We start from the raw sequence: 27,448 nt of genomic DNA, 5'->3' as shown, positions 1-27,448 counted from the left end.
AAGAAATCGAATATACCTCTTTTGGTTCTGGAGATATACAGGAAAAACCAAAAAATCCCAAATTATTTTTTTGCCTATATCTTCTTTGTTCGCAGACATATTGAAAATCTGTCCACATTTTGCTGTTGACATTTGATGAGGACTCTCAGAATATATCCATGAATCTTTTTTACAGGGTGTCATCTGACTTGGGCCATCCCATCTTTGAATTTTTTAATACGGACCTGTATTTTTTGTTGTAGTGTTTGGATCGTAGACGTACATTTGATACTGAGAAATTGAATTCAATTTTATATTTCGGGATTTTTCGGTAATATTCGATTATAATTGTTTAAATTATTCCCTTTTGAATTACGGCCCTGGCAATTGGTTGACTGAGTTGAATAAAAACACAATAGCAACTTTAACGTCTCCCTAACCTAACTTCAATATTTCCAGGCGCAATATCTCCTATGTTGATTATGAATACTAAAAATTTTGAAAATACATGAAAATATAAATGTTCTGAGTTTTATTTCCTTTTTGAATGGTATATTTACAGAAAAAAACTTGGAATCGATATTGTCAGGATAATACCACACATTTTTACCGATTCCTGTAAAATCATGTCAAAGGAAAATAGAAGGTATTGTCACATCACTGACGAAGGATGATTGTGAATGCTCCTTTGTTCATGCGAAATGTAGTCATCCGCAGAGATTTGCAGCTGCCTTTCATCAAGCAGTCCATTCAGTCGAGGAATCGGCGGTTTTTGATAGTGCGGAAACTCATGAAAATCCGTTAGTTGTAGAAGCCATAGATTATGCTGTAGACGACCCTTCACGATACAGAGGACCGCGACACTCTGTCGGATAAGGCCCTCATGTCCCACGTTAACGGATTAACAACTTTTTCACCCATCCCACCCCAGCCAGGTAGGGGTATCCCGTGAAGGGCGGCACTGATGTCTAAGGACTTCATGCCGTCATCTATCAGTTGTGTACCCATTGGCCCCTCTCAAGGTCAATAATCAGCCAAAAGGGGAGGGGAGCTGGTCTCCAATCAGATGAATACGAAGATGACACGAACAAAGCTTCAATTCTAGTCTACACGCCAAGATGAGTACTTCGACCATGCCACTGAAGATGATTGCCACAGTTGAGATTGTAACCAACGAAGACTACCGCAAAAAGCTGTAGTCTTCTTTGGTTAAGCCAATCAAAACATTAACTCAGATAATTTGTATAAATTGCATTCTTAGTTAGTTTAGAGTACCAGAATAACTCAGGATGCTACTTTGTAGGGCAACATGTTTTGGAAATAAATTAATATCATGAAAATTCATCATCATGAATAACAGTTCATTGTTTTTCTATTTCGATACCATTGAACTTACCAATAGAAGGTCTTATAATGACTGTGGGAAATTTGTTCTTGCACAAGTCATCAACAAGCAATTCTGCAACTGATTTCGTGAAAGTGTATGTATTCGGGAGTGGATGGATTATTTTTTGTGTCATCACTTCCATAACTCCTTCATCGCAATTTTCAGCCAAGAAAATTGCGTCTCGCCAATCATATCTGGGATATAATTTCTCCTCCAGAACCTTATTATCGGCATTGGCATACAATGTGGAAACGTGAACGAATACTTCTAAAGATTTCATTTCTGAAGCCAAGTTTATGATTTCTCTGGTACTTCTCACGTTCGTGAAGATGGCGTCTTTAAGATGATCGTCAAATCTCACAGAAGCTGCGGAGTGAAATATGACACTAACATTCTCAATCAAACATTTCCGGTCTTCTTCGCTGATTCCTGAAATTATAAATAGGATTTTTGAAGAAACAATGTGACGATGCATTACTGTTGATGATGATCTGAACAGGCCAAAAAGTGCAGTAAACAGGTCATGAGACCCAATTGCAGGAGTATACAGGGTGTTCCTTAAACACATGCTAATATCCAAGAAGGTAATTCTTAGACCCATTTTAAGGAAAAAACGTCTTATAGACGTATGTCCTAAACGCCTTAACTTTTGAGATACAGGGTTTTCAAAAATAATCAGTTTTTTAATAATAAATTGTATAATTTTGTAGACATCTTTGGCATATTTGGTACATATGTTCCATGCCTCAAGGCGCATTTTTTGATGTACAATTTTCCTAATTTTCTCTGCCAGTGGCGTACGTACGAGTTTTGAAATGTATATTTTTGTCAAAAAAATACTACGCCACTGCTTTATCTTTAATTAAAAATTATTTTTAATATCTCCATACAATTTTGAGCACATTTGATCTGCTGGGTTTTCTTTGTCCGACGCATGGTTTTCGCTCAAAAAATTAAAAATCGCTTTACTTAAGGATAAACTCCTTAAAAATCTGATGCGGTATCGTGCATCGACTGAAAGCAAACTAAGAGATCAGATTTGTTGCAAAATAATTGAGGATCTAAAAGGTATTTGTATGATGTCAGATGCACTGTTCTCAATTGAAATCACGTCATAACGCAGCACCGCTTAATAATTTTTGAAAACATAAATTTAGTTATCCTGGAATAAATGACGTGTGGCAGAATTTATTTACTGCACCTCTTGGAAATATGGAGTTTGTCGATATGTGATTTTTGTTTGAAGATTAAAAGCAGAAAAAACAGCGTACCCACCATAGCAATAAAAAACGAATTCTCTGTATGTACAAACGTCAGTAGCTAATATTGATGTTGGTTTAAAGTAAGGTGTTGGTGTTAAAAACTGTCACAGCGCGTTTTGATTGATTTTGAAGTGTTATTGAAGTTATTTTGGTAGTCCGCTGTTTTTCTGAATATCAGTAAATATGGTAAATTATACGAATGCGGAAATGGCGCAAATGCATTACGTATATGGCCTTGCTGATGGTAATGCAACAGAAGCCAGGCGCGTTTGTCAGGAAAGACATCCTAATCGTGCCTTACCAGATAGCCGAACCTTTTCAAATATTCATCGTCGACTTGGGGAAACTGGTAGTTTCAAGAAAGGGACTCCGGAAGGTAGACCTCGTGTAGTAAGAACTCCTGAAATTGAGGAAGCGGTGCTGCAAGAAATTGAGGAACATCCTGAGACGAGTACGAGGAAGATCGCTAGAACTCTGGATATTTGCCATCAAATTGTTTGGCGTATTTTGGTTGATTTTTTGTTATACTCATACCATATTTCAAGAGTGCAGGCATTACTCCCCAGAAATTTTCCACAGCGTGTGAACTTCAGTCAGTGGTATCTACAAAGTATTGCACTAAATCCGCAGTTTGAGACACAAATTTTGTTCACAGACGAAGCAAATTTTTCTCGAAATGCCATTCAAAATTTCCGTAACAATCATGTGTGGGCTGAAGAAAATCCCGATGCAATAACCGAAACCCATTTCCGACACCAATTTTCGGTTAATGTATGGGTAGGAATTATAGGTGATCATCTAATAGGCCCATTTTTTCTACCAGGACGCCTTGATGGTCGTTCTTATTTATACTTTCTCGAAGAAGACTTACCTGGGTTATTGGAAGATGTGCCACTTGCGTTAAGGAATCGAATATGGTACATGCACGATGGCGCCCCTGCTCATTTCAGTGTAATTGTCCGAAACCGTTCAAATACAGTTTATCCTAATCGTTGGATAAGTCGCGGAGGACCTCAGCAATGGCCAGCAAGATCCCCCGATCTCAACAGTTCAGATTTTTTTTATGAAGTCACCTTGAAACTCTTGTGTATAAAACTCCCGTTAATACTTTAGAAGATATAAGAGAGCGAATAGTTGCCTCGTGTGAAACTATACGAAATACGCCGGGAATATTTGAACGGGTGCGTAATTCCATGCGTAGAAGGGCGGAAGCATGCATACTAAGTGCAGGTGGCCACTTCCAATAATTTTTATAATCAGTTTTGGTATTATTACTAATTAACAAATTTGTGCTATTCGTTTAGACTTACTGTCACAAAATAAAATAAAACTCGTTTTTGTGAAAAATTTATTTTTCTGTAGATTATGTTTTCAAATATTATTAGGGAATTGGTAATGCGTTATGAAGCAATTTTCAGATTCTCATTCATTTTAGAATTGATCTAATTTCTCAATTTGCTTTCTGTCGATTTTTATTTTTTTGAGTGAAAATCATGCGTCGGACTAAGAAATACCAGGAGATCAAATTTTCTGAAAAATAAATGAGGATTTTAAAAATGATTTTATTTTGAAAAGAAAGCATTGGCGTAGTACTTTTTCCCCAAAAATATTCAATGCGAAACTCGTAGGGATGCCACTGTTTGAAAAAATACAAATTTGTGTACATCAGAAAATGCGCCTTGAGGCATGGAACATATGTACCAAATATGCCAAAGATGTCTACAAAATTATCTCAATTATTATTAAAAAACTGATTATTTTTGAAAACTTTGCCACCCTGTATCTCAAAAGTTAAGGCGTTTAGGACATACGTCCATAGAAAGTTTTTTTTTAAATGGGTCTAAGAATCACCTCCTTAAATATTAGCATGTGTTCAAGGAACACCCTGTATAATACAAAATGAAAAGCTTATATTAGTCCTGAAAAACAAAAATTGAAACATTAAACTAAATCTATAGTAGCATTACATACCATGCAAGGTTATAACATACAAGCATCAGTTTCAATCAGTTATGTATTGCATTATACAGTGTCTTTTTTTCAAAACTTTCCACCGCTAGTACTTCGTTTAGCAGGGAGAATTTGCCGTAGGCAGAAAATACGTCAATTTGGATATCGAGGGGGAAGTTCAAAATCAGTACCAGTGGTATTTTCGGTTTAACCCCCTTACCCCACTTGATAATTTTAAATGGCACCCCCTATCTTGTAACACATCATTTTGAAGATTTTAAAAATCCTCACTCAACCCCGTTTCGAAAACTGAAATTGGTTGATCCGTTCTCGTGAAAAAGTCAAAAATAAAATTAATTGCAATAAAAAATAAAATGATAGCTTTTGCAATTAAATAAATGTACCTTACTTTAGGTGTTCAAAAAGTTCACCATTTGTAGCTGAGCAAAAGTCCAATCTATTCTCGAATATCTATCGTACTTTTGTAGATGTTTCGTTATTAATTTGCCTGCGTGTGTCAGTAATCCGGTGTCTTAAATCCTGAATGTTCTGCGGGGGAGTTTTGTATACCATTGTCTTCAAATAACCCCAGAGAAAGGAATCCAATGGCGTTAAATCCGGAGATCTCGCCGGCCATTCTAGAGCGCCTCTTCTGCCAATCTATTTGTCGGACATGCAATGCGTAGTGTGGCGGTGCGCCGTCATGTTGAAAATGTAAATTTTGTTCATCCAAGAGCGGGTTGTCTTCTTCATCAACCTGGCGTTCTAAGGACTGTGTTATGAGTGGATCGACTACATTTTCCAATAAGTTCAAATACAATTGACCAGGTTGAATTTTCTTCAATAAAAATAGGGCCAATTATTTCGTTTCCCAAAATTCCAGCCCAGATGTTTATTTTTTGTGAGTATTGCGTATGATCCTCTCGAAACAAGTGTGGATTTTAATTATCCCAGTATCTACAGTTATGCTTATTTACAAAGCCATTAAGAAAAAAAGTTGATTCATAACTGAAGCAAATATGTTTTATGTAGAATAGAGAAAATACTTTTGTCTAGTTTCTACTGTGTTTATTCATTCGTTACGACAGGTTTCGGCTTATAAGGCCATTTTCAAGTAACTTGAAAATGCCAAAACCGTTCGTAACGAATAAATAAACACAGTAGAAACTATATTCAACATGAATTTCTACAAAATTATTAAATCATCAATCGAACAAGTCGAATATGTTTTATTAAATTTGGGTCATTTTGAATTCTCACAGTCATTATTTCACAAAATTCAATTCTCCTATCATAGTCATCCCCACTGAGTTGCTAAGGAATACTCATTTTATAAGGAAACAACTTGTTTAGTTTTGAAACTTTGTGTATAGAACCAACTGAAATATTTACTAACTTAGCGACTTTCGAAATTGAAGTAGTGGACTCAACGGCGAATTGGACTAAAATCTCAATCTGTGCGGCTTCCGTTAGAACTCTCGGCTGCTTTACTGCTTTTTGCACACAGAACCGGCCTCTTAAAATTTTTGAACAAGGTCTAGAACATATCGGTGACTCACATTTTGGCCTGCATGCCTTTCATTAAAAACCCGGGCTGTCCTACGAGCACACCTATCTCCAGCACCATAAATAAAAATAATTTCAGTTCTTTCTTGTAAAGTGTCCACCATTACGATTTGTATTAGTGTCAGTGCAACTGACACCAAAAGACAAACAGTTTTAAATCAGGAATAACTAATTCTGATGAATGTTTTCACCATCTAATTGTAATCCAGTCATTTAAGCTTAAATTAGGTTAGAATCTCGGAATTCGAGATACCCAGCTGTAAGTCTGTGAATACTTGTATATTGACACCCTAAAAGTTGTCTCAGAACCTACATGTGGTAGGGTGTAAGCAACTATTAAATTTCAAGGTCAAAGGTCACAAAAATCGGTTTTTTGCGTTTTTTTGGAAATATCTCATTTCCTATGGGTTTTTTGCTATTTGCATTCATTATCAATATTGTAGAATACAAAATTCTCTACAAATTTCGTTTCGAAACATTTTTTATACGGTGAACCGTTTTCGAAATAGAGGGCGGAGAGCGCGCGGTCACAGCATCACTTCAGGTCAACCGGTGCCTCCGGTCGAAAACGCGCCACATATAGTTGATGAACTATCGATAAATCAATGATTATAAATATTTGTCAATTTTTATTAACTATTATATTATATTTTATCATTTTCTTCATGCATTAAATCTATATCTATTCAATAATACTGATAACCGTTTACTAAAATTAAAAAATAATTAAGAGAAAAACTTAAATCATACTATAATTACATTCCCATTTACACTAATGACATTTTAAATAGAAAAACAACAAAATCGTAATTGTATGACAACATGAGCCCAATTGATTTTGTTCTCAATGAAAATAATGTGACGTTCATTATTGATGGCGGATTTCTTCTTCATCATGTTGTATGGAGCAGAGAAGATACTTTTTCTATTATTTTTGATGAATACATGAATTATTTACAAAGGCATTACAGTTCCAAAATAATTGTTGTATTTGACGGATATTCAGACTACAGTAAGAACGTAAAAGCTATGGAGCAGCAGAGAAGACCTGCTGCACTTTCAAAAACGTATGAAGTTTGTTTCAATGAAACAATGGTTGTACCAGTTACTCAAGAAAAATTCTTATCAAATCGAAATAACAAAGATAAGTTCATTAATATGTTAATTGAAAAATTACAAGCTGCAAATATTACTACTAAACAAGCTAGAGATGATGCGGATGTTCTTATTGTTGAAACTGCAATTGAAGAATCAAAGTCTAAAAAAACTGCAGTTATAATAGGACAAAATATTGATTTACTTGTCATTTTAATTGGGCGTACACTGTCTTACGAACAAGAAATTTTCTTTGAAAAAGTTGGGAAAGGTAATGTAAAAACGGAGATATACTCGACTAAATGTTTTGATAATTATCCTCATTCTAAAAAACATATTTTATTTCTGCACGCATTAAGTGGCTGTGACACAACTTCTGCGCTTTTAAAAAAGGGAAAAAAATCATTTTCAAAAGTTTTTGAGAAACTGACAAATTTGGATGAACTAGCTGCAGCATTTGAGGAAGAAAATTGTTCGGCCCAGAGATTATTAGAGAGTGGAACTCAAACCTTATTGGCAATCTATAATGCTCCGAAATCTGTGAAAAGTCTCGATCATCTTCGTTATATGCATTACGTCAAGTCTACAAAACTTAATAAACCTGTGCAGCTTTCAAATATTCCACCAACAAGTGCAGCTGCTCATCAACATTTCAACCGTGTATGTTATCAAGTTCGAACTTGGTTAGGACATGATGTGGAACCCCAGGTATGGGGTTGGGCAATGCGAAACGATTTTCTGGAGCCTATCATGACAATTTTATTACCTGCTCCAGAAGATTTGCTAAATACAATCTTCTTCAACTGCAAGAGTGGTTGTGGTTCGCGATGCGGATGCAGGAAAGCGGGCTTGCAATGCTCTTTAGCTTGTGGCCAATGTAACGGGCAAGCTTGTCTCAATGCTCTACTATATCAGAGCGACATTAACGAAGATGGAACCTTTGACCCCGAAATCATGGAAGAACTTGAGACAAATGTCATTGAAGACGATAATGAAGACCAGTTTGAAATTTACCAGCAGCCAGAAGACGACGATGAAGAGGAAGAAGATGATTAAAATTATAAATTGTAGTTTTTGTACCCTCTATTCCATTTCTTTATTTTCAATAAAAATAAATGTATTCAATGATATTTTTTGATAAAAAGAGTGATTCATAATTTATTTGCTTTTTTTTCATCATGTGAGAAGTTATAAATATTAATTAGGTTAAAATTCAAATATAATTCCTATATTTTCATTAACAATTCTGCAATTACATTGGCCGGTAAGTGTTGTTAAATAAATTAATACTGAATAAAAAGTGAATAAGTTAGGAAAAAAATGATACAATATAATATAATAGTTAATGAAAATTGAAAAATATTCATAATCATTGATTTATTGATAGTTCATCAACTATATATGGCGCGTTTTCGACCGGAGGCACCGGTTGACCTGAAGTGATGCTGTGACCGCGTGCTCTCCGCCCTCTATCTCGAAAACGGTTCACCGTATGAAAATTTTTTTTAACAAAATTTGTAGAGGATTTTGTATTCTACAATATTGATAATGAATACAAATAGCAACAAACCCATAGGAAATGAGATATTTCCAAAAAAATCGCAAAAAACCGATTTTTGTGACCTTTGACCTTGAAATTCAATAGTTGCTTACACCCTACCATATGTAGGTTCTGAGACAACTTTTAGGGTGTCAATATACAAGTATTTACAGACTTACAGCTGGGTATCTCGAATTCCGAGGTGAACTTACTATAATGACTGGACTATTGTAACTGACGCCAAGAAGCAACTGTGTGCCCTTGTCTCACTTTCAGCTAGAGCAAAAAACTCAGTGTAAGTAAATATAGGTAAAAAAAAAACTAAAAAACACGCTTTTGAAGAACATCGAACTGAAAAGTTGAAAATAATTTTTTCAAATGAGTATTATTGTGAAAAAAGCGACAAGCGCTTGATATACAAAAAATGGCACAAAGCGCCCACGCTTTTTTCACAATAATAATAGTATTTTTCGTTCGTTATTGTCTTAAGTTCATTTAAAAAAAATATTTTTAACTTTTAGTTCGATGTTCTTTAAAACAGCTTTAGTTTTTTAAACTATATTTATTTTTCAATTTTTAGTCCGATTCATTGTCAAAAATACTTTTTTTTAAGTTCTAGTCACTAGTATCATGAATCTTCAACAGACGGCGCACGAAGACGGCGTAAAATTTCTCTCAAACAACATAATAAAGTTTGAGCATTGGTTTGAGGTCTTAAATTCTATAGTAATAATGAGATGCAGTTAGTCTCCAACAGAGGGCGGACAGTTGTAGAATTTCTTCCGGAGGTAAAGAGAAAATTTGCAGTAATAATTTCAAGAAACAATTCAGTCTTGATGTTCTGATTTGAAACTTCATTCAAAATATTAATGGACTAAAAATATTTTTTCAGTGAATAATTTTATTTTCCAAGTCAATCTTTTGATTTGATATGTATGTCAAGCACCTTGATTCTAATTTTTCGATTTTTTTAAATATTTAAGTAACTGACTTTTTCAGGTGTACAATTTACGATAAAGTTTTCATTGCTGAAATTCATATTCTGGTTTGCTTTCAAATAATCGAATTAGATTTTAAAATGCATCTTCTGTTTCGTTCAAAACTTTTTTCTGTACTGAATCACGGGTAATTGTAAATATCTAAATATTTCATCTGTAGTACAAAATTTCGCTAACACTTTTAATTCTCAAAATATGTTTTTTATTTAGATTTTCTTTTGAACAACCTATCATACATACATACATACATACATACAGGTGAAGGTAATATAAAGCGTGTGAAAAGAGACATAAACATACCGTTATTGAGTCAGTGGTAGCGGTTCCATAAATTTTTGCATTTTGTTATAATTAATTTTCTTTCTGCCTTATTTCACGAGAACGGATCAACCAATTTCAGTTTTCTAAGCGGGGTTGAATGAGGATTTTCAAGATCTTCAAAATGATGTGTAACAAGATAGGGGGTGCCATTTAAAATTATTAAGAGGGGGTAGCTAAGGGTAAGAGGGTTGAAACTAAAATACTACTGGCACTGATTTTGAACTTCCCCCTCGATATCCAAATTGACGTATTTTTTGCCTACGGCAAATTCTCCCTGCTAAACATTTTAATTTGTTGACCCCACATTTTTGTGAATTTTTGGTTTGAGTTTTACTGTTTTTAATTAATTTGCTCAAATTATTGCTTGTTTTTGTGAAACTGTGTTTTGTTTGGAGTAAGTGAGTAAGTAAGTAATTTTATTTATTTCATGTCATTCAATCACTTGGTTATATGATTTGATTTCCTTTCGATTTACAATTCAAATTGTCAATAATAACCCCATCATAGAACCATGAATTATTAGACAATCTGTCATCACCTTAATTAGGCTTGTGTCGTAGCTCTTACAGACTGATATTGGTTGTGTTATATAATATATAATAAAATGAATACATGAAAGCTAGAATAGGTCGTTTTATTTTGTCATTAGATTTGTTTAAATAGGTTAATGAGCAGTATTTAATTGGTTCTTGTTACTGGATGGAATAGACTTCTCTGAAAGCAAAAGAGTATTTTTTTTTAATAATTTCATCTATTATGTTTGGGTCATAGTCATTGTTGTATACTGTTTGTTTTATAACATCGAGTTTTTTTGAAGTTGGAGTCTGACATAGGGATATTTAGTAGACTTTGTTTCATGCTGTTATGTTCTGCTAATTTATGTTGATGAGGATCTAATGAAGGCTTATGAATGTTATGTCCTTGTGTGATGGTTTATAGTAGATAGAAAACTTATGTCTATTCTCTAGAAAATGTATTAGGTCTTTTTGCTTCTATTTCTGATTTGAATGTAACATTGGGGTGTAGAGTATTGATCCAATTCTCAAAATCAGTGAGTTATCTTTGTGCTCCTGTATGAAAAATTGAAATAACGGGTATATATCTATGCCAATATAGAATAATATAGTATATAGTAATATTTTCTGAATTGTTCATGAAAATTTCAGCTAGTAGGGGGCTCAAAAGGTTAATGAGGGTTGATGAGGCAGGTTTTACTATTGAAAATGACGTTATTGAATGTAATCATCCAAACATGATTGTGGATACTAACAATCGAAACGTAGTGAAGTGACTTGGCTTGAAATCTTTCAATTTTTTATTTTTGTTCCATTTCGATTGTTCAATTTAAATTTTTTGCTTTATTTTTATTTTATTGTGATTTTTTTTCCAGGATTTTTTCACTCAATATAATTGCTATTTTCAGTTATTCTTTTTGATTTTAATTTTCATTTGTTGATTCAGAGATTTCAAACCATATCATATTAGACAATGAGAGTCAGAAATATTGAAATTTGAAATAATTTTGCTTGATAAAAATTTCTAGTAAGGATAGTATTTCTGTGTGGATTACTGGGTTGATTTTTTGCCGTGTTAACAGTTTGTCTATAGGCAATAGCGCTATAGAAATAGCGGAACGCGTCACATATCACAAATAGTAATAAATTGAGGATATTGGTAAAAAAAAGGGTTTCTCATTCAATTCCTAGGATTAATTTAATATCAAGTTTTTTGCGTTCGAAAATTCATGCCTTCTTCATTGTATTCAAATTTGTCAATGCATTTACGTTTTTGAATACGAGGCACTATGACCGATGGAAACGATTGGTGCTTCAGTTAGGTCAACCTCATTGTACTTCGTACATAGTTTTTTTACATTGAGCCAATTTTAATGAGATCACACAAACACAGTTATTTGTTTAACTAGCCAGTGGAGTTACAGATTAACTGCCACAACTAGCCGAAGCAGTAAATCTGTTTCTTTGTCTTGTGATACATACAGGGTGTTCCTTAAACACATGCTAATATTTGAGAAGGTAATTCTTAGACCTATTTTAAGAAAAAAACTTCCTATGGACGTATGTTCTGAACGCCTTAACTTTTGAAATACAGGGTGACAAAGTTTTTAAAAATAATCAGTTTTTTAGTAATAACTGAGATTATTTTGTAGACATCTTTGGCATATTTGGTACATATGTTCCATGCCTCAAGGCGCATTTTCTGATGTACAGAAATTTGTATTTTTTCAAACAGTGGCATCCCTACGGGTTTCGAATTGAAAATTTTTGGGGAAAAAGTACTACGCCAATGCTTTCTTTTCAAAATAAAATCATTTTTAAAATCCTCATTTATTTTTGAGAAAATTTGATCTCTTGGTATTTCTTTGTCCGACGCATGATTTTCACTCAAAAAAATAAAAATCGACAGAAAGCAAATTAAGAAATTAGATCAATTCTAAAATGAATGAGAATCTGAAAATTGCTTCATAACGCATTACCAATTCCCTAATAGTATTTGAAAAAATAATTTGCAAAAAAATAAATTTTTCACAAAGACGAGTTTTATTTTATTTTGTGACAGTAAGTCTAAACGAATAGCACAAATACTGATTATAAAAATTATTGGAAGTGGCCACCAACACTTAGTATGCATGCTGCCTTCTACGCATGGAATTACGCACCCGTTCAAATATACCCGGCGTATTTCGTATAGTTTCACACGAGGCAACTATTCGCTCTCTTAAATCTTCTAAAGTAATAACGGGAGTTTTTGTATACACAAGAGTTGTAAGGTGACCCCATAAAAAAAATCTAAACTGTTGAGATCGGGGGATCTTGCTGGCCATTGCTGAGGTCCTCTGCGACCTATCCAACGATTAGGATAAACTGTATTTAAATGGTTTCGGACAATTACACTGAAATGAGCAGGGGCGCCATCGTGCATGTACCATATTCGATTCATTAACGCAAGTGGCACATCTTTCAATAACCCAGGTAAGTCTTCTTCGAGAAAGTGTAAATAAGAACGACCATCAGGGCGTCCTGGTAGAAAAAATGGGCCTATTAGATGATCACCTATAATTCCTGCCCATACATTAACCGAAAATTGGTGTTGGAAATGGGTTTCGGTTATTGCATGGGGATTTTCTTCAGCCCACACATGATTGTTCTGGAAATTTTGAATGGCATTCCGAGAAAAATTTGCTTCGTCTGTGAACAAAATTTGTGTCTCAAACTGCAGATTTAGTGCAATACTTTATAGATACCACTGACTGAAGTTCACACGCTGTGGAAAATCTCTGGAGAGTAATGCCTGCACTCTTGAAATATGGTATGGGTATAACAAAAAATCAACCAAAATACGCCAAACAATTTGATGACAAATATCCAGAGTTCTAGCGATCTTCCTCGTACTCGTCTCAGGATGTTCCTCAATTTCTTGCAGCACCGCTTCCTCAATTTCAGGAGTTCTTACTACACGAGGTCTACCTTCCGGAGTCCCTTTCTTGAAACTACCAGTTTCCCCAAGTCGACGATGAATATTTGAAAAGGTTCGGCTATCTGGTAAGGCACGATTAGGATATCTTTCCTGATAAATGCGCCTGGCTTCTGTTGCATTACCATCGGCAAGGCCATATACGTAATGCATTTGCGCCATTTCCGCATTCGTATAATTTACCATATTTACTGATATATATTCAGAAAAACATCGGACTACCAAAATAACTTCAATAACAGTTCAAAATCAATCATAACGCGCTATGACAGTTTATAACACCAACACCTTACTTTAAACCAACATTAATATTAGCTACTGACGTTTGTACATACAGAGAATTCGTTTTTTATTGCTATGGTGGGTACGCTGTTTTTTCTGCTTTTAATCTTTAAAAGAAATCACATATCGACAAAATTCATATTTCCAAGAGGTGCAGTAAATAAATTCTGCTACACGTCATTTATTCCAGGATAACTAAATTTATGTTTTCAAAAATTATTAAGCGTTGCTTCGTTATGACGTAATTTTAATTGAGAACAGTGCATCTGACAACAAACAAATACCTTTTAGATCCTCAATTATTTTGCAACAAATCTGATCTCTTAGTTTGCTTTTAGTCGATGCACGATACCGCATCAGATTTTTAAGGAATTTATCCTTAAGTAAAGCGATTTTTAATTTTTTGAGCGAAATACATGCGTCGGACAAAGAAAACCCAGCAAATCAAATGTGCTTGAAAATGTATGGAGATTTTAAAAATAATTTTTAATTCAAGATAAAGCAGTGGCGTAGTATTTTTTTCGCCAAAAATATACATTTCAAAACTCGTACGTACGCCACCGGCAGAGAAAATTAGGAAAATTGTACATCAGAAAATGCGCCTTGAGGCATGGAACATATGTACCAAATATGCCAAAGATGTCTACAAAATTATCTCAGTTATTATTAAAAAACTGATTATTTTTGAAAACTTTGCCACCCTGTATCTCAAAAGTTAAGGCGTTTAGGACATACGTCCATAGGACGTTTTTTCCTTAAAATGGGTCTGAAAATTACCTCCTTAAATATTAGCATGTGTTTAAGGAACACCCTGTATATTGATTCTTTCCGATTGTTTGTACAGAGTGTGCCAAATTAGACATTATTAAAGGAAAACTCCTGTTCTCACACCACATAGATGAAAACTGATAGCTGTGTCTGGCAGTCAAATTTTATGACAAACTCAATGGTGAAAACTGCATATCGATGTCTATCATCGTTTCTGAGTTACTGCATGTTTTTCGAAAATGTGCATTTTCGAAAAGTTGTTGTAACATATTTCTTGTCGACAATTTCTTATTTCTAGTGGAACATTTCCAGAGTACTTTTTCACGTGGAATTCAATGGTGTGAAAAACTATTTTTTCTATTAGACACCCTGTATATTCTTGAATATTTCAATAGAACTTAAAATTACCTTTCCAAAAGTGAAGCTTACTTGATGTTTTGCTAGAGTCATCTTTGAAATACAGAGCTTTTAGGTTTTTTCAAGTAGACCTTACACTATGATCAAGTAGACTTTGGATGACGCGGAGATAAAACAGTATCTATCAAATGTTGAGGAAGCTTTTCAGAGTAATAATTGGAATACATACTTTCCATAAAACTGATAACAATTTATATTATGTTAACTACTAATGAATGAAACTTCAATAATGATAATGGTAATAAAGAACAAACAATGAAATACATTTCTTCAGACAAGATGTTCGAAATGCCTATCAGCTTCTCCTACACACAGGCGACACCTTTTTTGAATGTTTCTTGCCGAACTAATTAGTTCAATTGTAGTGACAGGAGCAAAATCGTCCAAAGCATACTCGATCGAAGTGTGCGTTTCAAAGTCTACATAACCTAAAAGCTCTGTATAGTCTAATCAACAAGTTCAAAAACATGATAAATAGAGAGAATGGTATTTAGTTTTTCGTTAATAACTCAAATACTATTAATATCTAAGCAATTTTGAAAAAAGCTCGTTGAAGAGGAGGAAATTTCCGATAAAAAAGTCCGGACTTTCGAAACTCTATATCTATTATTTATAATTTTAATTTGACGTTGACAATAGATGCCGCGCGGCTGTTACGGCATGCGTGCGCTGCCGCTAAAGAGAGTTCATGAAAAGAAATAATTTTTTTATAACATAAAATGTCATTTTTAAAATTTGATAAAATCTAGTATCTTCTTACACTTGAATGAACCGAGTTCGGTAGAAAATAAAATGTTATCACCATTTTTCAAAAAGTTATTCAATTGTTAACTAACAAATTTTTTTCCAAAATACTTGGCCTATAAATTCCTACCTTCGTGGAGCCCTTTTGATATATATACTTCATACGATTCTGCGATAGAAGTTCATACAAATTTATTAATGTGTTAATTATGATTTTTTATAACTATTGCAAAATGAAATATCCAAAAATTGTTGATAAAATTGTTTTTTCAATTGATATTTAGCTATTTCTGTTTTCACATCAAACAATGGCAGTTATTAACAATGGATATGAATTTTTTACGTAATTTATTTATTAAATTGTTATAAGTGAATAGAGAAATTCAATATTTTGAAAAAAAAAATTTTTGATATCTTGTTCAAAGATAATTATGATAAAAAATGTTTTTCCTAATTTTGATTTTTAATTTTTTAATCGTAATAATCGATTTTTTATATTTCGATTGTTTAAATAATCAGTTCAGAAATAATTTCGCTTCTGAAAATCATAATTTATATTTTTAAATCGTTTGTCGAGAAAAAAAAAATTTATTTATTATTTAATTGTTTATTAGTTTAACAATTTGTTGTAAACCAATATTGACCAACGTTAAATTTTTTCCTGAATTATATGCAAAAAAAGTGCCATAAAATTTTCCTTATCGAATGATATTAGAAAATATTATAATATATAAAAAAAAATATTGCATATTTTTTATATTCAGCTGATTTTATAATTTTTTTCTGCTTCAGAAAAAAATATAACGTTGCTCAATATTTGTTCATAACAGATTGTCAAAGTAATAAACAATTAAATAATAAATGAAATTTTTTTTCTGTCAAACTATTCAAAAGTTTAAATCATGATTCTTGAAGCAGAATTATTTCTCAACTAATTATTTAAACAATCGAAATATAAAAAAATCGATTTTAAACAATTGAAACTATAAATTAGGAGATTTTTTCCAAATCATAATTATCTCTAAACAATAAAATAGCAAAAAACAGTTTTTCAAAAATATTGACTCTCTCTATTTGTGTAAAACAATTTAATAAACAAATTTCGTGAAAAATTCATATCCTATGTTAATAACTGCCATTGTGCAATGTGAAAACAGACATAGCTAAATATCGATTGAAAAAAAAATTCATCAACAATTTTAAGATATTTCCTTTTGCAATAGTTATGAAAAATCATAATTAACAAATTAATAAATTTTTATGAACTTTCATCGCAGGATCGTAAGAAGTATATATATGTCAAGAGGTCTCCACGAAGTTTAAAATTTCCAGGTCGATTATTTATACCTACCTTTTATCCCATTTTTTATATTTATGCCAACGGAGATTGAGAAAAAATTTGTTAGTTAACAATTGAATTACTTTTTGAAAAATGGTGAAAAAACTTTTTTTCCTACGGGACTCGATTCATTCAAATGTTAAGAAGATACTAGATATTTTTCAAATTTTCAAAATGACATTTTATGTTATAAAAAAATTATTTCTTTTGATAAACTCTCTTAAGCGGCAGCGCGCGCATACCGTAACAGTCGCGCGGAACCCTATTTTCAACGTCAAATTGAAATTATAAATAATGGAGATAGAGACCCGGGAGTCAGTACTTTTTTATCGGAAATTTCCTCCTCTTTAACGAGCCTGTTTCGAAATTGCTTGAATAATAATACGTTTTGAGTTATTAACGAAAAACTAAATACCATTTTTTTAATCTAATTTTGTTAATGATAATTGCAATTTTTTACCTGCAAAAAACATTTTTCTAGAGGTAATTCCGAATCAAATGAGCTATCGCTCATATTCTTAGGACCTTTATCTCAATTTTTCATGTTTCTGAACTTGTTGATTAGACTAGTACTTCAAAAATGACTCTAGCAAAACATCAAGTGTGCTAAATTTTTGGAAAGGTAAGGTCTTTGTATAGAAATATGCAGGAATATAAAGGGTGTATCATTAAATTCAATTCTACGTTGAAAAGTGCTTTGGAAATGTTTTCATAGAAACAAGAAATTTTTGACATAGCAAAAATTACTTTTCGATTATGCAAATTTTCGAAAAAACATGCTGTAACTCAGAAACGATGATAAATATCGATATGCGGGTTTCACAATTAAGTTTGACATTTGACCCTCACACACAACCATAAGTTTCTATCTATCTAGTTTGAAAACAGGAGTTTCCCTTTTAAAATGTCCAATTTGGCCCCTCAATTTGACAAAAAAATTAAAATTTCAAGAGAACGTTTTTGTTGGATTATTTTTCACAACTTTCAACGTGGATTATCTCAATAAGAATGCGTCGATGAACTCAGGTCTTTGTTTGGCGATGAAGCACCATGAAAAAATAAATTTTTCAACAAACACTTCATTGTGAGATGTTCACTGAACGATTTTACAAAAACGCAACACGTGCTTCGCCTAACAATGGCTTTTTCGGGCGTGTCTTTACTAACTACACACATCGGAAAAGTCTAGAGATATTTTTATAACATACTGAATATCATAAAAATAAATGCATGAGGTTGTTTAATTTCGATTAAATTGGTAAACTCGACCACCCTGTAGATTTCTATGGGTTGAACAAAGCCTGCAGAAACGGTAACTAATCTTTTATCAAGTTCTGTAGGTTTTCGGCTTAAATAAATAATCTGAAAGTGTCGAGTTTGTACATTCTGTGCAGTTCGTGCTCAGCAATTGAACTGGAAATATTGTGCTTCAACATGGAACGCCATCACTTACCATTGGCTGAGATGAATAGAGCTGTAGGGCTTCTTCAAGGTGGCATGCGACAAAATGATGTAGCTCTTCGTTTGGGGGTCTCCCAAAGTGTTATCAGTCGATTGTGGCGGCGTTTCCGTGAAACTGGCAGTCCAGCCGAACAACATCCAGGGCGAGGACGCGCTACAACTGCAGTTCAAGACCGATTTTTGGTCTTAACCGCAAGAAGACAACCGACAATAACAGCACCTGAGTTGGTTAACGTGTTGCATCAGACGCACCAGGTAACCATCGGTCGTGATACTGTCAGAAATCGACTGCATGAAGCAGATCTCCACAACAGAAGGTCACTTAGATGTCCACTTCTGTCGAGAGGCAATCGCGGTAGAAGATTAGAGTGGTGTCAAGAACATCAAAACTGGGATGCAAATGATTGGGCCACAGTTTTGTTTACAGACGAATCCAGATTTGGATTTGATCCAGATTCTTGTCGAGTTAGACTGTGGAGACGACCTGGAAATAATGAACGTTTGAGACACGTCCAGGAATTCCACACATACAGAGGTGGTACAGTAATGCTATGGAGCGGAATCATGATCGGCGGCAGAACCGATCTCGTTTTTCCAAATCGCTCCCTCACAGCTCGACAGTACCTCGACACCATTCTTCTACCTATCGTCCGTCCGTTTGCTGGTGCTGTTGCCGAAAACTTCCACCTAATGCACGATAATGCTCGTCCACATGTCGCGCGTCTAGTGACTGACTGGCTCATCAACGAAGGAGTTGATGTATTGCCATGGCCAGCACAATCACCGGACCTGAATCCCATCGATCATGTGTGGGACATGCTTCAACGAAGAATTACTCCGCATATGGGGAACATTCACACAACGTTTGAATTGAAAGAGCTTTTAATCGCTGAATGGGCAAATGTACCTCAACAAGACATTGACAATCTCATTATGTTGATGCACGATAGATGTAGGGCCGTAATAAACCAGCGTGGAGGTCATACTTTGTACTGATTCCAATTTTTTTTGTATTATGATTTTTTTTCGGGGTGCCAAAAAAGAGCCATATTTTTTTTAGTTTTGCTTATATGCGCACTCAGTATTTTTGACCAGTTAATGAATTGTGTTGTAAGTTACATTCGTTTAATAATCACCCGTCATTTTTTTTCCCCTTAAGCGATCTAAAAAAAAATTATTGCCATTTTTAAAAATATCCCTAGACTTTTCCGATGTGTGTATATTCTACATTTTCAATGAATATTACTGGAGTTTCTTCCCCAACATCATTTACAAAATTCAATGTAAGGAATGCGATGCAAAATAACACGGACGGACAAAAAGATCTATTAAAATAAGATATAAGGAACTCTTAACACACTCAAAATATGGAAGACCAAAAAAATCAGCAGTTTTCCATCATATGTTGCAACAAAACCATTCCATAGACTTTCGTTCATCAAGTTTACTTTAATGGATTGAATGAAAACACTTTCGACAAAAGTGTTTATTCATTTCATTTAAGTGATCATGAATTACCATAAAATAAACAAGTCATCGATCACATATATTATTGAGTTTAGTTAGACAAGTTAACAACAACAGGCATCTAGATGCCTATGAGAGTGTAGAATTAAGTGAACATAATAATATTATGCATAACGATGGTGGACCAATACCTAATAGTATACTATATAGCTTGTTAATATAATATTTCATTTATTAGATTTACCTGACTATTACTTAAGGACACATTTTAAAATAAAGTCAAGACTAATAGATAAGGCAATATTGTGAAGTTAATTTAGGTAGATAGATAGATAGATAGATATTTATTTAACTATGTAACTCATACATGATATGGTTTATAGCAAGTCAATCACAATTAATATATCCTATTGAATGAATATATAATAACATTATCTAAAAGCCTTCAGGTATACAATATAAAATATATCACAATCACATAAATTGGGTAATACACCAAAAATTGAATTTTTGTCTGAATAAACTCGTCTCTAGAATAAAAACAGTGTTCGAGAAGATAATTTTTTACATTAATTTTGAACAATTTCTCGTTCATGGATCTAAATTCGCAGGGCAATTTATTATATAGTTTGAAATCTAATGAATTTTTCTCAGATTTGGACAACCTGTAACGTGGCAATACTAAATCATCAGCCGTAGCAGCCCGGGTAGTGTAATGATGCAGGCCAGAAACTTTTTGTATATTCTGCCTTTCTGAATGGATTTCTAGTAAATTTTGGTATATATACACACAAGGGAGTGGTAGAATCCTCATTGTTTTGAACAGTGGTTGACAGTGGTCTCTATATCTAGCCCCAGCTAATAGTCCTATTGCGCGTTTTTGTAACCTGAATATTTTTGAGGAATCAACAGCATTACCCCACAGAATCGCACCATAGCTGATCACAGAATGAAATAATCCAAAATAAACATTTTTTAACATGCTCGAATTGAGGCAGTACCTGAGCTGTCTAAGCAAAAATAAGAGACTGGATAGTCTCTTACTCAATATATCTATATGAGGAGTTCAGTTCAAACGATCATCTAAAACAACCCCAAGCAATTCACAATGCTTACCTAACGTGATCTGATTATTACAGGAAATTATGACGTTTTGTGTCTTCCCTTTATTCAGTCGAAGGTTATTGGCAGAGAACCAAGCTTCCGCTTTAGTCATCAAGGTTTCAGCATTATCAAGAAGACGTGAAATGTTGCTGTTTGAACTGATGAAAGAGGTATCATCCGCAAATAGGACAATTTGACATTTCGTCCTCATGTGAAAACATAGGTCATTAATGTAGATGATAAACAACAGGGGTCCAAGAACAGAACCTTGCGGTACTCCATGTTTTATGATTTTCAGTTCTGAATCAGAACTGTTGTTAAGATGGACAAACTGTTGTCTACCTTCTAAGTAAGACTTGAACAGGTTCAACGGCGTGCCTCTAATGCCATAGAATGTAAGTTTTTCTATTAAAAGTTCATGTGAAACACAATCAAAAGCTTTGGAGAGATCACACATGGTAAGTACTGAATGACCATGTCTCTCCAAACCCTCGACTATGCTTTCTAAAATCTCTAAGAGGGCTTTTGTTGTAGATTTTTTTCTACGGAAACCGAATTGAGCTGAAGACAACAGATCAAATCTCTCCAAATATCTCGAAAGTCTCTCTTTCAGCAGTATTTCAAAAACCTTAGAAAAAATAACGATAATAGAAATTGGTCTGTAATTGTCAAGCTCTTCCAGATCATCTTTTTTGTGTAGAGGTAAAATTTTTGATATTTTAAATGCATTTGGAAATATACCCTGGATAAAACAGTTATTAATCAAAACTGTGAACGGTTCTACTAAACTGTCTACAGTTTCTTTCAAGAGTGAATCACTCAAACCAAATATATCCGTTGTCGAAAACTTTTTCAGCATCTGTATAACTTGGAGTACCTCAGAGGGGGTCGTCTTGCACAAAAAGGAATTGCAATTAACCGGAGGTATTGATTTAAGGTAGTCTATAGCGTTAATAGACATATTTGAAATATTTTTTATTATTTTTTCAGCCACTGTAAAGAAAAATTATTAAAATCATTTGCCAATAGTATATCAGATCTTTTTGAGTTAAATTTCCTATTACACTCAAGGTACCTAGAAGGATATCATTATAAGTATATTTAGTATAATATTTCTCTTGAAGATGATCACTTGGTGAACGAAACGCGTGTCGAAGTGTTGAAATAACGGTTTGGTGTTGGGAAAAAACTCCAGTAATATGCATCAGTTTGTTCATTTCATAGGCTGCATTGTATTCAACTCACCAAGATTCAGTTTCCTTATGTCGCCATTCACAGGAATGATTTTGTCTACGAAATTTTCATTCTGCTTCCTCACTTCATCGAATAACTGTGGAAATACAATTTTATCAAATTTCAGATCACTTCGATACACATTTATCAAATATTTATTGCAGTCATACGCAAAATTTGATAGGCGACCTAATGACTTCTGATACTTCAAAGAGGACAGATTCGATAAATCGTTTGAAATCAAACTAGTCATTATAATGACCCATTGAAAATATTGAATTATAATAATACTAATAATGAGGGCCCTTGTTAGTTCCAAGGACTTTGCTGCTCCAGGCCCAGATGAGCTGAACACTTGTTGGTGGAAAAAACTACCGAGTACCCACCGCAATCTGGCCAGAGTTTTCAACTCATGGCTGGACGGAGAGTAGCCGATTCCGGAATGGTTTTTCGAGGGGCGGACCGTTCTCATCCCTAAAAGCGGAGATTTATCGAATCCTAAGAATTACAGATCGATAACATGCTTGAATTCGTGTTATAAGTTGTTTACAAGCATCTTATACACACGAATACTCACCGCAGTTGACCGAGTGTTCGAACGGATATATGAGCAGAGAGGGTCGAAGAGTGGAGTCGCTGGATGTAAAGAAATCCTGCTCATCGATAGATGTGTAACGAATGACTCGATACAATATAAGCGTAACCTCTCTATGGCCTGGATCGATTACCGTAAGGCATTTGATACAATTTCGCATGAGCTCATCTTGCATTTGGTCAGATGCCTTGCGGTACCCGACAAAATAGTGAGATTCATTGAACAACTGATAACACTTTGGTGAACTCGCTGCACCATAACATCTGGTCAAGCAAGAGTCCAAACAGGGTGGGTCACTTACAGAAGGGGTGTATTTCAGGGTGATTCCCTCAGTCCCCTTCACTTCTGCATTTCACTATTGCCATTATCCGTTGCGCTCAGATATACTCGAGGGTATAACTGTGGCACCCCCGGAAACCGGAGGCACAAGGTCACCCATCTGTTTTATATGGATGATCCCAAACTTTATGCCTCTGGAGAGAAGGATCTCCATCAGTCCTTGAGGGTGGTGGAAGAGTACACGCATGCTATCGGTATGAAATTCGGGATAGACAAATGTGCAATGGTCCATCTCAAAAGATGACGATGCGGGGACTACGGAGAGGATGTGCAGCTCGTAGATGGAAGCATCCCACACTATCTGGATTCCGGAGAGACGTATACTTACCTCGGGGTGGAACAACGCCACTCACAAGAGGTAACAGCAGTGAGAAACTCTCTCCGCGGCAAGTATCGGCACAAAATTCGACAGATCTGGTCATCGGAACTGTCGGGGAAGAACAAAGTTGCTGCAACAAATATGCTTGCCGTTCCAATCTTACTCTACTCGTGTGAAGTAGTGAAGTGGACTCGGGAGGAGCTGTATCAGCTGGACGTAAAAACCCGAAAAATGATGCATCTCTATAGTAGTTTGCATCCCAAATCGTCCGTTCCACGGTTGTTCTTCTCCCGACAACACGGAGGCCGTGGACTTTTGAGTTTGGAGTGTCTACATGACAGAATGGTACTGGATACAGCCTTTAAAGTCGTCAGGAGTTCGGATCCCCTTCTCTGCATGGTCTGTGACCATGAGAGAGCAGAAATCGGAGCATTTCTCCTTAGGGCTGCTGCCCGAGCAGCTGATGAACTCGGTATAGTTTTCGACACTGAACGAGGTGACCACAACTCTGTCACCGAGTTGGAACCCGTTCAGCAAAAAGCTCAGATAAAAGCCGCAGAGATCACATTACTTATGCGAAGACACAAGGATAAGCCACTGTATGGGGTCTTCTTCGATAACATTGGAGACCTTGGCTTATCAAAGCGCTTGACGTTTGCTTTTCTCAGGTCGAGTGGGCTGAAGTCGGAAACTGAGGGGTTCATTATGGCTTGCCAGGGTGGCTATCAGCATGTCCAGCATATGCAGTCTCGGCCTATATCCATCGATATAACGCGGCATATAGTGAAAGTAAACAATACTCTCAGTTCTGAAAGAGAAATTACTTATGGTATACCACAGGGTGTTGTGATAGGACCTATATTATTTTAATTATATATCAACAGCCTACTTGCCATGAAGATAGATGGTTCTATTCACAGTTTTGCAGATGATACGGCCATAATATATGCTGATGATAATAGGGAAAAATTGAAAATGAAAGTTGGAACCCAAATTAATGTATTGAAAGACTGGTTTGATCATAAGCCACTCATAATCAATTTTGAAAAAACAATTTCTACCCTTTGCAAGTTACGAAAATCAACTACCCAACTATAATGAATTAATGATGAATAACCAAGAAAAAAAAATAGAAGTTCTAAGAACATACCATATTAAATATCTGGGAGTCACACCTCAGACTGAATGAACATATTCAAGAAATAACTGAATCATTGAGATGTTTATTATATAAATTCAAGTACTTGAGATACGTTCTCGATATCAATCACCTCAAAATAATATACTACGCATTGGTACAATCTAGGCTCCAATTAGCCATACTCAGTTAGGGTGGCATATTAGCCACCTGAAAAAAGCTGAGGTATTACAAAAAAAATAATTGATATTATGTACAATAGGAAGAATGACTACCCCTCTAATTATATTTTTAGAGATTCAAAGCTACTTGATGTACGACAGTTATATATGTATAATTACAATGTAGGTTTTCACGGATGGTAGAATATGATGTGTTGTTTTTCCGGGTGTTCATCCGTTGTGTACTATTCGATAGACTATCGAATAGTACACAGAATATCAGTAATACTAATAGAGATATTGTTCATGATATACTCATGAATAAATAAATAATCCTCGTTTGTACTTTAAAATAAAATATCTACGTTGTCATTGTTCGTTCATACTCGTTTACTGCTAAGTGTATTTTCATTTATATATATAACATACCTTCATTCTTGAAAAATTTATCATTCATTTGTGTCCTTTAGTCTTAGTTTAATATTAAATTTTTGTCATCGCCAATTCTGCACATCAGTTATGCATTGCGCAACTAATGAATTCCCACGCACAACTTCGGTTTTAGTGGATTTTTCCATGTTTGTTTGTTTTGCTTTGTTTACGTGTTACTATCTTGTGCTGTTGTATATTTATAAACATTATTATGATCATTATATATTATAATTCCATAATGAATGTTAGGAATAGAAAAAGAATGTTCGTATAATTGAAATTAACTAGGTACTTTGAAATTATTTTTCATTTCGTGCAATTCAATATTCATGTGGAAGTAGTGGTTTCGGAAAGACTTTTTCTTTCGGTTAGTAGATGAAACTTCTATGCAGGATCTACAAGTCTTTGTGAAGATTATATTTTGAACTGAATTGCTTTCTTTCTCCATTCGGAACCTCTCCAAATTTTCTGAAAAAAGATGTAGAGCCAAAAAGTTTTTTCATATAAAAATCTATTTTTGAGATATGTAGTCCTTCAAAACGTATATATTTCCACCCGACACCGTCATCAGACTGATTTGGATTTCTGTCTATGCCAAATTTTGTTTGTCGTTCTCAGGAAGACATGAAAAATGTGTAGATCATACAGGTATGTCCAAGATACAATTACAAACAGTTATATAAAGAGTTTCTTATTAATTTCATTCAGATACAACTTATTTGAAATGGATTAAAAAAATGTGTTTTACTCACAGGAACTTTTGTCAAGTCGCTTATTCTTTCTTCTATACTCCTACCCTTTTTAGGTCTGATAATCATATAAATATTTTTCAAATCCGGACAAGATCTCAGCAATTTCTCAATCAGCACTCTACCTATGAAACCACTTCCACCTGTGATGAAAATATTTTTCCCTCGGAAAAATTCGGGAATCGATATGTCTCCATTCAACCGTGGATGAGACATTGTGTTATTTGCAACGTTTTGCCCATGAACTGATTGGAACTAATCGAAATACCTGATAATAATAATATTCGTAGTTCATATGACTTTCTAATTGACTTGAATAACGAACAATGGTCAATCACTTTCGGAAAATATAACCCCAGGAACCTTGTTTGCAAATTGATGCATTGATATCATCATGACAATACCGTATTGAACAATGACAAATATGAATTAATATTTTTTAAATCAGACTAATAACTCACAAACGAGTCAACTAATTAGATGGTAGATGCTGGTCCCACCCGGCATCTCCCGGTGAGATACCATCGCAACGGCTTCAATGGTAGGTATATAAGAAGAAATGCATGATGGTGCTCCCCAGTCGGTTCTCAGGGTGGGGGCTGATTCAAGGGCATCATTCTGCAGAAGTTATTCGAAAACCACTATTTTTGACAGTCAGCAGGGTCTTCCTAACATCAGTAAGGAAATGACATGGTAACTGTAGTTGCTGAAAGGCCCACTAACAACTTTAAAATCGATTTCTGCTTCATCAGAGGACTCAACTCAAAATTAAACTCAGTGCACCAACATCTGCAATCAAATAGTCCTCAGGTTCTTGCATTCACTGAAACCAGAGTCAGTGCTTCAACAAAACCCGTCAATTTTTTATATCCCGGCTACGATTTCCACTCTCGATTCAGACGTGACTTTGAAATATTTCTTTTTATCAGAAGCGATCTCTCCTATCTACGAGAGGAAATGCTGGAACTCCGAAACTTGCTATGTGATTCAAAATGATATCACAGAAGATCAACAGATTCATATGCTGCGGCCATCTAGCAATACCTAATAAGGAAACTATTCCCTTCACTTGCATATACCATTAACTTTCTACAAATCAATCATCCCAGTGCCGAAATTACTGGTTATATCTTTGGACAGCACTCCCAGCTGGTTATGTCATATTGAACAGCTTAAAAGTAAATTATGTACTACACTTTTCATCCTTTGTCAAATAAAAAATGTTGTCAGCTTTAGCACGCTGAAGACAACGTATTTTTCTCTTTTTCATTCCCTTATCAGTGTCCTACTTTGGGGTAATTCTACTGGTG

At 34.5% G+C, this 27,448-nt stretch overlaps 1 protein-coding gene across 1 annotated transcript in view; it reads right to left on the bottom strand.

The window, feature by feature from the left end:
* Positions 1–26,423, bottom strand: part of LOC111507533 (putative fatty acyl-CoA reductase CG5065) — a 65,001-nt gene extending 38,578 nt beyond the window's left edge. Inside the window, exons 1-3 of the mRNA XM_074176623.1 lie at positions 26,142–26,423; positions 22,418–22,502; positions 1,376–1,795 (exon numbers count right to left, since the gene is read on the bottom strand). Coding sequence (XP_074032724.1) covers positions 1,376–1,795; positions 22,418–22,502; positions 26,142–26,354 — 718 coding nt within the window. The 5' untranslated portion in view covers positions 26,355–26,423. The remainder of the gene's footprint in view (positions 1–1,375; positions 1,796–22,417; positions 22,503–26,141) is intronic.
* Between the last annotated feature and the right edge of the window lie 1,025 nt (positions 26,424–27,448).

This window comes from Leptinotarsa decemlineata, unplaced genomic scaffold (assembly GCF_025532065.1).
Source record: "Leptinotarsa decemlineata unplaced genomic scaffold, Ldec_3_MD MMD2_tig00001973_RagTag_RagTag, whole genome shotgun sequence".
Lineage (NCBI taxonomy): Eukaryota > Metazoa > Arthropoda > Insecta > Coleoptera > Chrysomelidae > Leptinotarsa > Leptinotarsa decemlineata.
The sequence above is the reverse complement of the archived record's forward strand: the minus strand, read 5'-3'. Positions and strand labels throughout refer to the sequence as shown.